Source organism: Aptenodytes forsteri, unplaced genomic scaffold, assembly GCF_000699145.1.
Source record: "Aptenodytes forsteri isolate BGI_AS27 unplaced genomic scaffold, ASM69914v1 Scaffold166, whole genome shotgun sequence".
Classification (NCBI taxonomy): Eukaryota; Metazoa; Chordata; class Aves; order Sphenisciformes; family Spheniscidae; genus Aptenodytes; species Aptenodytes forsteri.
Window position 1 is genome coordinate 11472923 of NW_008796110.1, and position 14094 is coordinate 11487016.

Consider the following 14094-nt stretch of genomic DNA (forward strand, 5'->3'; position numbering starts at 1 on the left):
TTCTTAACAGACCACACTAAAACCTATTATTCGAGTAGATCAGTATCAGAATTCAGCCCAAAACTTGTGAAGGAATGATAGTTCAGTTGTATCTAGTTATATTTCAAGCATGTTTAGAGTCTAATATAAATTTTCCCTGCCACATTCTTTATTCTGGTTTCGATGTTAGAGCTATCAAGTGAATAATTTAATGAAAACCTCTTTGGCATTTCACTAAAATCTTTTTCTTAATTCTTGCTGGAATTATTTCACATGCTGTGATCTTTAGGATTCAAGTTTAAATGACATTTCCAAACTTAGCAGGAGAGAGAAAGCACTAGAAGAAGGTTTACCTTAAATCAGAAGAAATATATACAACAACCTAATTGCAACATAATCACTCAAGTCTGTTTTAAAAAAATACGGTTTATTAATTTCTGCCAGAAACCCAAAGAAGAATTGCTTATATTTTTCTTTCCATAGAGCAGAATCTCCTTCACAAAGTCAACAGATCCAGACCAAACAGCCAAGAGGAGGGATATGATAACAAGGCCACATTCTCACACTTCCGACTCTGTTCTTTACTCTGTGTACTTTATGGGAGATTTATGTTCATGATTCCCATTAGCACTAATGGGAACTTTGCACACAAATTGCCCACACACCGAGAAAAGATAAAATAGTCCTTTTGTTTCTTACAATGGTTCAGGATTCAAGCTAGCAACACTTAACTATCTGAAGAGGTTAATACTAACCCTTTTTTACAGAAAAGCATACCTTAGGGTATCATCTTCAACAGCTGCTGCAGCAACAGAACGGTTGTTTTTGCAGTTGTGTAAATGAGTTAGTAGCTATGGTGTAATAAAAGCTGTATCTGCCAAATAACATTTCAGTATCCATCCTTTTTCAGAGACATTATCAACAGCTGACTGATAAGCTCACACATATTTGTGTTAGGATTATACTAACCACGTCAGGGATGGGAGTGTGTTTGTATAGCTCTCTAAGTTCAGAGACATGGCAGAGTCTAGCAGCTCCAAAAGACAGAAGAAAAGCAAATGTACAGTAGTGCCAGCTTCCAGATAAAGAAGTCACTTCAGTGGCTGCTGATGTTCTAACATAGACTTTAGCAAAGTCCAGACACTTGGTAGAAACACTTGTGGTTAAGTGATGCCAGATCCAGGCAGCAAAAGGAATAGAAGCTCAGTGAACCTACTTCTTTTCTTTGCTTTCAAGCACAAGAGTCACCAAAACAGTCAGATTCACAGTGCTCCAAACCTTACCAGTAGGGCTCACAGCTCCTGCGCAGAGCTATGACCATGACTACTGACCATATCAAATCCAGGAACTTCAGGGTGGGTTAGAAGGAATTTTTCCAATAGGTGTAATGGAAGTTATTCCAAAGAACATTCTGCAGAGTTTTCTGCTGGCATCAGGACTTGTACAAAGTCACCTCAGTACCTTGTAGCGTGCTTACTGACTCTCAGCCTTAACTTTGTATAGTTACGCTTAGAAGATAATTGTGTGATGACCACTGTGTTTTCAGTGAAGTGAACATACTGTGAGGCCCGCATGATTGCTTCTTTTGTTGGTAGAATTACTGAATTAGAAGTCTGGAGAAAAGCAGCTGATGTCATCTTTCTGGCTCAAGAGAGACTGCAAAATATTTAGAGAACATAAATGCCAAATAGGGATATAAATTATTTGGAGGTCATAAACAAGCATAAGCAGATGAAATTTTGTTTAGAGTATTGTATCAGCAAAATCCCTGGCAGTTGGAACTTTTCAGTATGAAACATTTTGGCAAATTCTGTAATTGATACAATGGAGAAGAATCTGACAGTGATTTGGAAATAGATTAGATGATCACATCTATCCCACCTGTACTTCTGTACCTCTGAATCAGCAAGCGATATTACTACCATCAGACAACACAACTTCTCAAAGGTATTAGTGAGATTTTAAAGCAATATGGTTGTACAATATTCCATACATACATAAATATAATGACAGCATTTCCACTAAGTTGTGTATTTTGTAATATATCTATGTGTGTCTAGTTATAACTGTGGGCATCTTTATCCACTTTAGTGACTGGGGAATTTCTGTGTTCCCACGTGTTTTAAGCCAAGTTCCATATCTGACAACTACTAGTCATATCTGCCATTGCTAGTAGCGAGTAATGATTGCTAGTAATGAGTGCACAGGCCGCTTGCTTATCTAAATTCCTGTCATTGTGAAAACAATTTTGCAATAATGTATCATTATTTAATTATACATTTGCATTATTAACAGTCATTGAAAGACAATTACAAAAGGTAACTTTGCATATAAGATTATTTTGTTACCTAGGATACTTTTCATGAGAGATGTAACTGGTTTTTTTCTTAACAGTGGCTGTTTTGATGCATAGTTGACTGGATGCCCAGTTGGAAGATTAGGTATATGAAAGCTTTCCTCAGCTCAGGCTGCCATGCCTGTCTGTTGCAACTTGTTTCAAAAGATTCGCGACAGAGAACTGTTCTTAGCTTGGAAAACTTTATGTTTTATAGACTTTGCTAAGTTTATGCCTTTTTAAAATCCTTACCTCACTTAAAATGCAAGCAACAGTGAAATTAACAGCTTCTTATAATTAAACTAGAACTTAATATTCTAAGCCCTGAATAAAAGCATACCACATTATAATGGTCTGTATTCTGCATTGGCTGGTGTCCAGAACTAAGAACACAAACAAAATCAACTTTGTGATGTAGGCCTAATAGAAGGGTGTTCTTGGACTATTTCGCACCTGTGTTCAAGTTTGTATGTGCCACTGGCCAGCTCTATGTCTAATATCTGGTCTCATAAAAACTTTGTATCATAATGACTAAGTGACATACACATGAATATTTGTGTGTAGCTAGCTTAAAAAATCTGATGTACATAATCTGTGAGCTGCTGTCCAATTTAGTAAAAGATCATTGGATGCTTCATTCTATTTATCAAAACCTGTTTCTAATTTACACAAATTTCAGCATGGAATCTGTTGAAGCATAAAAATACATAGTCTGAGCCAAGTAATAGAATCATTGCTTTGTTTTTATAGAGTCATTTCCCATACAGATCATCACTGAATTTAAGGTTTACTCAAGTAAAAACAGATTAAAGACTAACACACTTGGCCCCCTGATACCAAGAAAATAATACGAAATACAAGCAAGTATAACAGTATCGCTGGATGAGATTGGATGCTTAATATGTGTTTCATCTTCCAGCTCCAACTGAAATACCTACAGATGTGAGTGTAAAAGTTTTGTCATCTTCTGAAATGTCTGTTTCTTGGCACCATGTTTCTGATAAATCTGTGGAAGGATATCAGGTGAGTTTAGAGGTGACACTGTATATCTTCTCATTCATTCAATTTCAGTAGTGAAATGCAAGGATAATTCCTACTCTAGCATTCTCTCTCGTAGAGTTCACTTCTCTTTAGTTGTCATTTGCTGTACAGATTTCATATCCTGAGAAACAGATTATTTTTGGTGCTATGTACCTCATTACTAAAACACTAACAAATGTATGTGCTCACTATTCAACTGAAAAAAGGCATCATTATTTCGTAAATGAATCTTGTCTCTTTGTGTTATGTAATTGAATACCTATCTCTACCTTCTCAAAACATACTGAGGTTAAGTTTTGGGTGTAATTGTCAACATGGACATGAAATTGTAACTAACTCGTGGGTCATTTAAATTCTCAGCAGTTATTAATATAATTCACCCAGAAATCCAATAGTAAGTGGGACCAGGTGACAAATGCCCAGAATCCCGTATAACAGAGACAGTGCTATTGTGCAAGATAACAATGTTTTGTTCATGGTTTCTATTCTCCACGTGAAAAAGAGCTTCAAGGTATGTTCATCTCATCCAAGACTAAGTGGTACTACCGGTAAAAATTGTTCTTGTCCTTGTACAAAGATGACAACAGCCACAGGATGGGTGCAACCAGAAATGGCCGCGTAGTACTCCAGCAGGGAAGTCTTAACATCATCCATGCACAGTGGATGCTGATGAACTCTGCAGTGTACAGCCGGCTTACTTTGGCTGCACCCCAAAATAGGGATTTGGGCCTTAGTTTGTTAGGGACTTCCTACATGATTTAAGTTGTTGGCTGCTTGATGGTAGCCTCTGTGCTCCAAAGTGAGCACATACAAATGTGGAGTAATCTCATAGAATGTATTTTTATGACTGAAATTTATGAATAAATGTTCTTTTAATTAGTAGTAAATGTTTCTATATTTCCTGATCTCTGTTTCTGTCTCCATGAGATTTATGTAATACTTTTGGGATACTGTAACAAGATCATAGCGAAGATCTCAATAGGAACTAGCATAGTGTCCCATATAAAGCCCAGTTCTACACAGTACACACATAAAGTTTTAAAATTACAAGCAGAGGACACTGGGGTTTGAAATTAAGACACTGACATCAACGGTAACACCTAATTTACTAAAGCAGCCCACTGGTTTGGTGTTTCATGGGTATTGTGCAACTAGAATAGGATAGACAAGTTCATGGTCGTAACTGAGAGCTGGGTGGAGTGCCCAGATCTGTGAGCTCAGACCAGCCAGCCACATAGCAGTGTTGCACTCCCAAGCTGGACAGTCTGCACAGAAATTGGGCACGAAGCCTGTGCACCCTGAATAAGCAGAACAGACACTCATCAGGCACACACCAGGGGACTTGTAGGGGTGTGGAGAGAGCAGCAACAAGGAGAGCACTGGAGAGGCTGGGATTGCAGTGGTGATAAAGCATGACTGGATGCTGAGAGTTGTAATGGGGAAGGGAGTAGGAAGGCTGGAGGGGTGAGGATGAATAGGGAAAGAACTTTGTGGGAGAACATTCCCATAGGCAACCCACTTTTGGCCGTTTTTTAAATTTTACGTTATTTTACATAAAGCCATCTGAATTGCTGTTGGGGACATCAGGGAAAGAAGGGAAGGGAGAGGATTCAGCAGGAAAGAACAGGATGCATGGAACAGTCAATAGAAAAAAGGAAAAAAGTCAGAAAGAAGCGTGGAGGATCTTTGGGCTGAAAAGAGAGTAACTGCTCTTCTGAAGAAAGGTGGGATACCCTGGGAATGGGTGGAGAGCTCTTACACAGAATATAGAGGTGTGGGGTGTGGCCTTACTTTGATAGCTGGCGTGTGACTTTGTCCACTTGTTCCTAGAGAAGTACCGCACTTCCACAAATCCGGTATGAACTGGGTGGCTTGAATATGTAAAGTGAGCAGTGGCATTAGAATGAATTTCTTCTCTTTTTTTCTCTTTTTCTAAAGTAGCCTTCTAGTTATCAGGACTGTGGAAAAAAGTTCCCATCTGGGTACACAATAAACAGGCTGATAGGCATGAATTACTGCCCCATGGAGGTCAGTAAGGTGTTAATTCTGAGATCTTTTTCTCTAGAGCAAACCAGCCCCATACTAGCAGTGGGGAAAGCAGCAAAGGGCAAGCCTGTGCTTCTACACTGAGGGCAAAAAGAAAGTCTTGTGCTCCTGAAGATCACATCTCCCGTCAGTCCTGAAGGAGCCATGGGACAGGGCAAAAATAGAGGGCTCTTCTGGAAGGTCAAGGCTGTAGATAGCTTTTGTGAAGTTACAAGTTGTGGGGGAAGAAGCACTCAAACTACATTATAAAATTCCAATGGATATGTCTGGAAGGCTCTCTCTCTATAGGCATCAGGAAATATTCCAAAATTTATTTAATTACTGCTGAGCTGTAACCCAGGTTAGCAAAATCCCTCATTCACCAGAACACCTTCTCAGTTTCATTTTGGTCTTTATTATTACCTGAAAATTGCATAATTGACCTTTTAAATGCTAAAGTTTAAGAGGTGGGAGTACCCTGAGCAAAGTACCTGAAGGTATTTCACCTGTGACACAACACTTTTCACACCAGGAGGAGTCAGATTTTCTTGACACTAATGCATACTGTCAGGATGACTGCCCTCATGGTGATGAGTGTGAGCTGATACATTTTGCCATTACAGAGGAGTATCTTCAGCTGACACTTAAAGAAGAGATAAAGTATGAAAACTATCTCCATCCAGATAGAGAATTTAAGATTTACGAGTTCTTTCAATAGCCTGCTAAAAGCCACAGCTCTTCAGTGCATGCAATACCAAAGACACTATCTGTATTTCCTGCCGCTTCTATGCAATAGATACATGTTTATTTTATTAAACAAATTTATCACTACTCACCACCATTGTCCCTTGTTTACTGAAGTATGCTATTAGCATTCTTTCTTAATATGAGTAAAGTATGTTTTATGTCTCTCCTATGAAAAACTTTCATGAATATGAGCTGTTGTTTCATGACACTTACAGAAACAGCTTCTGATGTATTTCAGTATATTAAAATTTGAATAGAGGAGAGGACCATGAAAGAGAGTGCTTTTCCCCGATTTCAGCATGGAGGGCTGCACTAATTCATGATGGCTAAGGCATTCCTTTCCCACAGATCACTGCTGGTTTATCGCCTACAACGAACTCTAGAGCTAGGGTGAAATACCCTCCTGTGTCCCCTGGGGATTCATTACCTATGGGTTATCCTAACAAGGTAAATGCAGAGCACCAGGAAAAAGCAGACTGTCCGGGGTTATTATCCAAGCTCTTTAATAAAAAGAGAGAGGGACTACTGAGCAAAGTGGGAAAATGTGGTATCTTGAAGCAATGGGGCAATTAATTCTGGTATCACTGCCACAGAGGCAAGAGAGTGAAAGAAATTTCCAAGTTATTTCAAGAGACTTTTAAAGTATTTAAATAATAAGTGAGAAGAGAAATGATGGGATAGTGTAAAGAAGACAGTACTTTTTCTTAGCTCTCAAGAGAGTCATCTTATTTCAATTTTCTTCTTTTCCAAGAGTAGTTACAATGATCCAAATATGTAGATATGACTGTATATTAAATTAAGAGGTAAAGAAGAACATTCTGAGTGAGTGACGCACAGCTCACACAGTATAGGATTAGTTAAGTCCACAACATTGCTGCCAAGAACAATAGTATTTGGGATTTAAATTTAATTTAATTTTTAAATTATATTACTTCTGCCTGAAATGTAATATGCTCTCAGTGAAGTAATTTACATTTTCATTCATTGTTCTCGCTTGTCTTGTTTGATGCTATATATTACTTGTTATATTACACCCTTAGCACCACTGTAGTGCAAATGAACTAGTAAGATTGTAGAAAGTTTTGCAAGTCAGAGGTATGCAAAGGCTTCCAGCATATGCCCCATGATTAACAAAACCTTCCCATAAAGTGTGTTTGCCATCTTTAGGTAAAGCAGGTACTTAATTAACATAATAGAACATACTAAAAATGAATTAATTAGTCTTCAACGGCCAGTTAATATCAAAAACAAAGCTACCATTGGTCCTGTTGTAGCTAAGAAACTTTTGGCCACCTAGAACTTCACAGACATCCCTTTATTGCAGGCTAGAAACTTGTTTGAACTTAGGGACAGAGATAGAAATGACGTCCTCTAGCTCCTGATGGACATGCCCCTCACACTTGAGTCAGCCGCTTGTAGTTAGCAGCTTATGGTATACAGCTGGTTGCATTCAACAGCAGCAGCTAATCTACAACAGTTTGTTAATTATAATCATATAAAAAAAAAATCTGACTTGAGGATCATAATCAGACCTTCAGCTGAAATGTCTGTGACAGTCTCAGTTCCACACCAGTTTGAAACCATTCATCAAGTGGAGGTTACCACCTTGCTGGAGAAGCCTGCAGGATGGATTGGGTGCACATTCCTCACTCATTTTGGGCAAAAGCTGTTGACTCAGTAAAATAGCCACCTTCATAAGTGGGAAATTCGTGAGTGCCTAAATTGCAGTAAACTGATGTTTAGGATGCTAGTGGATTAAAATTCCAAAACACTGTGCAGGACATACATCTATATAACTAAAAATTACCCATTCATGCCTGCTGAAAGGCAGGTATGCATGCTGTATTTAAAAATGGGAGGCAGTTTGGCCTGCAGATACAATATGATTCTCTCTACACCAGGAAAGAATGAGAAAAGCCATTATGATACTGTCACATTTATAATAACCAGAGTATGAGTAACCTCTAACACTGGTGGGCAAGACTGAGGCAACAAACTCTGACAAAAGACTTTAGTATTTAAATGTGAGTAACCTCTGTGTAGTGATGTTGACTGTTAACATGTCCAAAGACATTTGAAGTAGGTAAAGTGAAATCCTCTGCTGCATGTCTCCTCGTTCAGCCACAGTACATGGTCTGAGGTAAAACAAATGTTTTTATCAAGCATTTTAATATAAATGTGAACAGGAGAAAATAAGGCGTTGCCAAGCAAAGGTTGTGCCCATAATTTTTAAAGAGGAGAACTATGATATTAACACCTTGACAAACTATCCGCTCTTCTAACCTATTCCTTAAATGAAGTTTCCAAGGAAAACTTATGTCAGCAGAACAGAAGATTAAAGTGGTTGCTATTTAAAAGATAAAATAACAGGATACCTGATGTCACTAGTCAAATCTTACAAAGCAAGATTTTTCCTAGAGCCTGAAATTACCAACAACATTAACCTCTTCCTAAAAAGATTTTAAAAGGTCCTCATGTAGCATACCCAAAAATCATTACGAAGACAAGCAGAAGCAGAGCAGAAACGCTGAGAGTAAAAACACTCAAAACCAAAATGTAATGGGCATGGCTTTCCACTCTCTCAGGTTAGTGCGGTAATTTAGTCTTATGCAAACGGCTATGAACCAGACAAAACCCAGAGACTGACAGTGTTTTACTCTCATTTCCATCTCACAAGGCCATGCAGAATAGGACCCTGTGTATGTGACACACCTATGGAATGGCATCACTCCGTAGGAATTACTCTGTTTTAAACTGGTGCTTTGTAATGTGTAATGAATTAAAGTAGAATGGAGCAATTTCTTGGAAAAAAAACCTCACAGAATTTCTATGTACAGTTAATTGACTTTGGATTTTAAGATGTTACACACTTACATTGATGCTTTTCCCATAGTTCAAGCTTTTTCAGGTTCTTTCTCATCTACTTTGACAAATGTCATATTGTACTATGAAATCTGATTGAATTTAGCCAAAAAACTTTAGAAAATGGTTAAGTACACGTATCTAGACCCACACATACAGATAACATGACTGAATACTTCTCATTTCCTGGGTAGAAGTACAAAAGGATTAAATTTGTAAGACATTTAAAAAAAAATATTGTGAAAACATTAGCAGAGTTTAATCTACACTAGTGTAGGAAAACAATATTAGAGTTCAGAGTAAAATGCTCAAACAAAACAGCAAGCAGAAAATAGTCTTGTTCTCTGAAGGCATTATCCATTATCTTAGCTGAGAACAAGCTAAACAACTGTGAGAAAAGGTTTCATAATAAAAATCTGAATTTGTTTCTATTTCTTTATGTCTATATACAACTTGGTTAAAATCACAGCCTGTAGCAGGCATTCCATGCTACTGCTGTTAGATTTCTTTGAGCTCGCTTATTACCCAGGGTATGTAGTATAGAAATACCCAGCGTACGTAATTTTTTATAAACTTTCTTTTTTACTAAATATGCTAAATTTAATAATTCAATTTGATTGCTTACAGATTCGTTACTGGGCTGCTCATGATAAAGAAGCAGCTGCACAGCGGGTACAAGTGAGCAATCAAGAATATTCAACCAAACTGGAAAACCTGAAGCCTAATACTCGCTACCATGTAGATGTTTCTGCCTTCAATAGTGCAGGCTATGGACCTCCCAGTAGAACCATCGATATTATTACCAGGAAAGCACGTAAGTAAATGGAGCATTAGGTTATGTATAACGTCATGTACTTCATTATTGCATGTTGCATCATGTCCATCATGTCTTCAGACTTGGCTTCTCATTCATATACCCAATGTTCTCCCTTTATGTTGTATTGGTTCTTGGTCTGAAAAGTTCTACCAAGGCTCTCCTTCTTCGCTTTTGTTGCCGTGAACAATGTGGCTATCTTACAAAAGGTGGTAAGGAGACACAGATTATAGTCTCATAGGATAATTCAGGCTGGAAGGGACTTGGAAGGTCCAACCTTCTGCTCAAAGCAGGGTCAGCTACAAGCTCAGACCGGGTTGCTCAGGGTCTTGATCCAGTTGGGTCTTGAAAACCTCCAGGGATAGAGACCGCATGACCTCCCTCCCTGGGAAACCTGTTCCACTCCCTGACTGTTTTTCCTAGCATCTAGTCTGAGCTTCTTTCTTTTAATTAAGTTTGTACCTTTTGTCAGTGATCCTCCTGCCGTGCACCATTTTGAAGAGCCTGGCTCCATCTTCTTAATAACCTATAAGAACAGACAGGTGGCTCTTGGGCCCCCTCCCCTTGTTCACCCCTCTCTTCTCCAGGGTGAACAAGCCCAGCTCTCTCACCCTCCCTTCACAGGGCAAGTGCTCCAGCTCCCCACCAGGTCAGTGGCGCCCATCTTGTGTATTTAAGACACACTTACATAGGCTAAAAAGAGGTACAACTAATTTGAGGATTTCTGTCAGTAAATAGTGTATTGTGCAACTTGGACCTGCAGGGTTCATTGTGTTGAATAAGAAGACCCCATTTTTATAAGCTTATTGTGTGAAATATAATTAATGGTTTCTGCAGGGGGGTACTCTGATTTCTACTGAGTTAAATGCTGTAGAAATGCCTTTAAATGGTTAATTAAATATTTAATCTCAATGAATAAATATGACTTAAGCCACATTTCTGGGAGGTTCTGAACATAGTTATAGTTGCATGCCAGCAAACACACACGGTCAGCAACATAGTGAAGGGTAATGTTGGCCACATCCATTCTGGCAACACAGAAAGGCAAACCCACAAAGCAGCCACTGCACAAGCCGTACAAAATTGCCTGGCTGAAGCTGTAGCATTCATTCTAGGAAAGAGACTGTCCTTTAATCATATAAAGGTCAGCCATAATTTTCCTTTTTACATTTTTACATGTCTTAATAAAAATGGCATTGAATGTTTATGAAATCTCATTTATGTGCACATTATACATATGTTGCTTTTCAGCTCCAAGCCAACGTCCAAGAATTATCAGTTCTGTAAGATCTGGTTCAAGGTACATCATCACCTGGGATCATGTGAAGGCAATGTCAAATGAGTCTGCAGTTGAAGGATACAAAGTATGATCTATGAAAATATTTTTTATCTTTGTGTATACTATATGAGGTATATTTTATAGGCAGTGTTGAATTTTGGTACCTACTCAGACTTGAACATAGTTGCATGCTGAAGATGAAGGTTTCATGCTCAGAGATCACAGACATCCAGTAGGCTTAGGAAAAAGCCAGTGGGCTTAGTCGATATGATGAGAAAACATTGGAGCACTGAAATTCATTTGAGTGGTGAGCCATTTTATGGGAAACTTTAGATCAGTGACTGAAGCAACCTAGTTTCCCATATGATTACATTTATTGTCTATTGGCTAAAAATAACACTGAAAAAAAATGTACACTTTAATAGTTTTTCCTTATACCAGTATGCATTGTTCCAGCTTTCCTTTCCCACCTCCATGTGAACTACAGTTCCTGGAACACAAGGTCTGGGAAGGTAGAGGAAGAGAAGGGACACTTAACCTCGTTAGATGCAATTACTGTATAACTAGAGCAAGTGTATATACTAACTATAGGCTGTATAGAAAGCTTAAAAAATTAATTCCTGTTTAACTTTGCTGCTTGCTTGATAGTAAGAAAATTAGTGTCATGCTCTACATGTACAAATTTTGCTTGAGGAGTTGAACTGCTTCCTGGGAATTGCTGAAAACGTTTCACAGAGATGATTCCAGAAAGAGTAGAGATCTTTTCTAAAGGTCCCGCAAGACATATACCATCGAATTTGCAATAGTATAACAGCACTGAGAGTTCATAATAAAATTAATAATTGTTTCATTTATGAAAATGGTAATAAATCTTATTACAGAAGGCCCAATTGAGTTCTGAGATTTTTATTTGATGCTCATTGCCACCCTGCATTATTATCCTTCATCATTTAATTGCTTATTTTGAATGTAGGGGCTGAAATTATTTTTCAAAAGGTGGCATAATTTTATAACAGAAAAACAATGAGAAAGCAACCTGTCTAAATTTGCCCTACGTAAAAATGGAAAAAGTAGTATCTGCCACTAAGTTTTGATATATACAGGTTTCATATATAAATGAAAACCTAATACTTTTTAATTTACACACTGTATATAAGTAACTGTTTTCATGGAAATGTAGCATTTCAGTAACTATACTTACTATGACTTTCCTAGGTACTGTATAGACCAGATGGACAACATGAAGGCAAGTTGTTTTCAACTGGAAAGCACACAATAGAGGTCCCAGTCCCCAGTGATGGTGAATATGTTGTTGAGGTCCGAGCACACAGTGAAGGAGGAGATGGAGAAGTAGCTCAAATAAAAATTTCAGGTGAGCAGATAACTTCCTTTCTTCTTTCCCACACTCCTTGGAGATCTTGGACTGAATACTTTCCTCTTGCGCACTATCCAGAGATGGGCACACCATTCCCATCCAAAATTGGAGAGGTAGCTCTTCAGCAGTGACTGCACTGAGAATTAGGGTTTATCTTAAAATCTTTCTGAAGACTCGTAATGCACACAGGACACTTCAGCAGCAGTCCAGCTCAATCCCGGAAGCACTGCCAATCTTCTAAAAATCAAACTGTTTCTACTGGTGCCCCCAGTTAGGCTACCACTTTTAGTAGTGTCCTATAAGCGTAACTACATGGTGCAGGCCTCAGGCTCAAGATGTCAGCTTGCAATAATCCTATAGTTCCTAGTACCTGTTGCCTCTGTATCTCATTCCTTTGTCAACTGCCACTAAGAGAGAAAGTAACAAAGAAAAGTAGGTTGTCCACAGTGGTCCACAGACCAATTGCTAGGGAAGTTCCACTTTTCGGGAGACAAGGGAAGCTGTGGCACATGCAGATGAATAAGCAATGAGAAATGCAGCATGCTCAGGTTGAGAGTGGTCTGGATGATTTGTAAAGAGGGGAAGGGAGCTTGCGTGGATCAGGCTGATTCAACTTCTACTCAGTGTTGATTCTATCTACGAACTCAGACATGGTCTGCACATCTGTTTCTTGTTAGTTTTGTAATTTAAGTAGTGCCTTAGCGCACAGTGTATGAAGTAGAACATATGAATAAACATCAAGGACTTGGATAGTGTCTTTGCAAGGTTATGATTTAAACACTGTCATTGTATTCTTGTCTTTTTAATTAAAAAATGAACTTGGGGAATAGTAAGGATTAAACATCAACAGTATCTTGTCACATAGTCAATGCAACCATTATTGTGTCTTTTAAAAAAAGCAATGCCTACGCTATATTATCTGTGCACTGTGAGAAAAGCTGCCCATTCCTGAAGGAGTGGACCTCCGATCTGCTGGTTTTCAATAATACGGACATATCAGCTAGTGTGAACTCATGGGTATTGTTTTTGTTTGTATGAACACCATTTTTGTTTGTGTGAAGCATCTATTCCAGTCTTGATCAAATGGAATCTAGAGGTGGAGGACCCATCCTCTGGATGGAACAAAGATCCTCTCGGATACTTTGTTCTCATGATTAATCACCTGTATTGTTGACATTTTTTTTGCCTAATTTTTAATCTATATTTATCTGGTTTTGGGGTCTGGCCATTGTTTCCTTTTATAACCTTTGTCTAGATTAAAGAGTCTTTTTGTGCCTGATATGTTCTCCCCATTAAGAAATGCATATATATCAGTCAAGTGACTGATCAAATGCTAAACAGACTGAGCACCTTGAATTTCTCTGTGATAACATTTTCTTCACGTCTTAAATAATTTCGACAGCTCTTCTCTTCACCTCTCCAACTTCTGAGAATTCCTTTAGGACTGTAGACACTATAACTATATGCAGTGTTTCAACTCTGCTGTCTGCAGAGTTACACTTACTACTCCCAGCACTATTCATGAAAGGCTTTCATTAGCCATTTATTTCCTTGCACTGGGCTATAAAATGGTGTTCATCTTGTCTGTCCAACACCGGCTCTAAATCCTCCTGGAGTCCTTGCTTTCCAGGATACAG

At 38.4% G+C, this 14094-nt stretch overlaps 1 protein-coding gene across 1 annotated transcript in view; it reads left to right on the forward strand.

The window, feature by feature from the left end:
- The window catches only part of CNTN1 (contactin 1), a gene marked incomplete at its 3' end in the record, with an annotated part of 83545 nt that extends 71091 nt beyond the window's left edge, over positions 1-12454 (forward strand). The window contains exons 18-21 of the mRNA XM_019474046.1: positions 3234-3337; positions 9617-9803; positions 11055-11167; positions 12298-12454. Of these exons, the coding sequence (XP_019329591.1) occupies positions 3234-3337; positions 9617-9803; positions 11055-11167; positions 12298-12454 (561 nt within the window). The remainder of the gene's footprint in view (positions 1-3233; positions 3338-9616; positions 9804-11054; positions 11168-12297) is intronic.
- Between the last annotated feature and the right edge of the window lie 1640 nt (positions 12455-14094).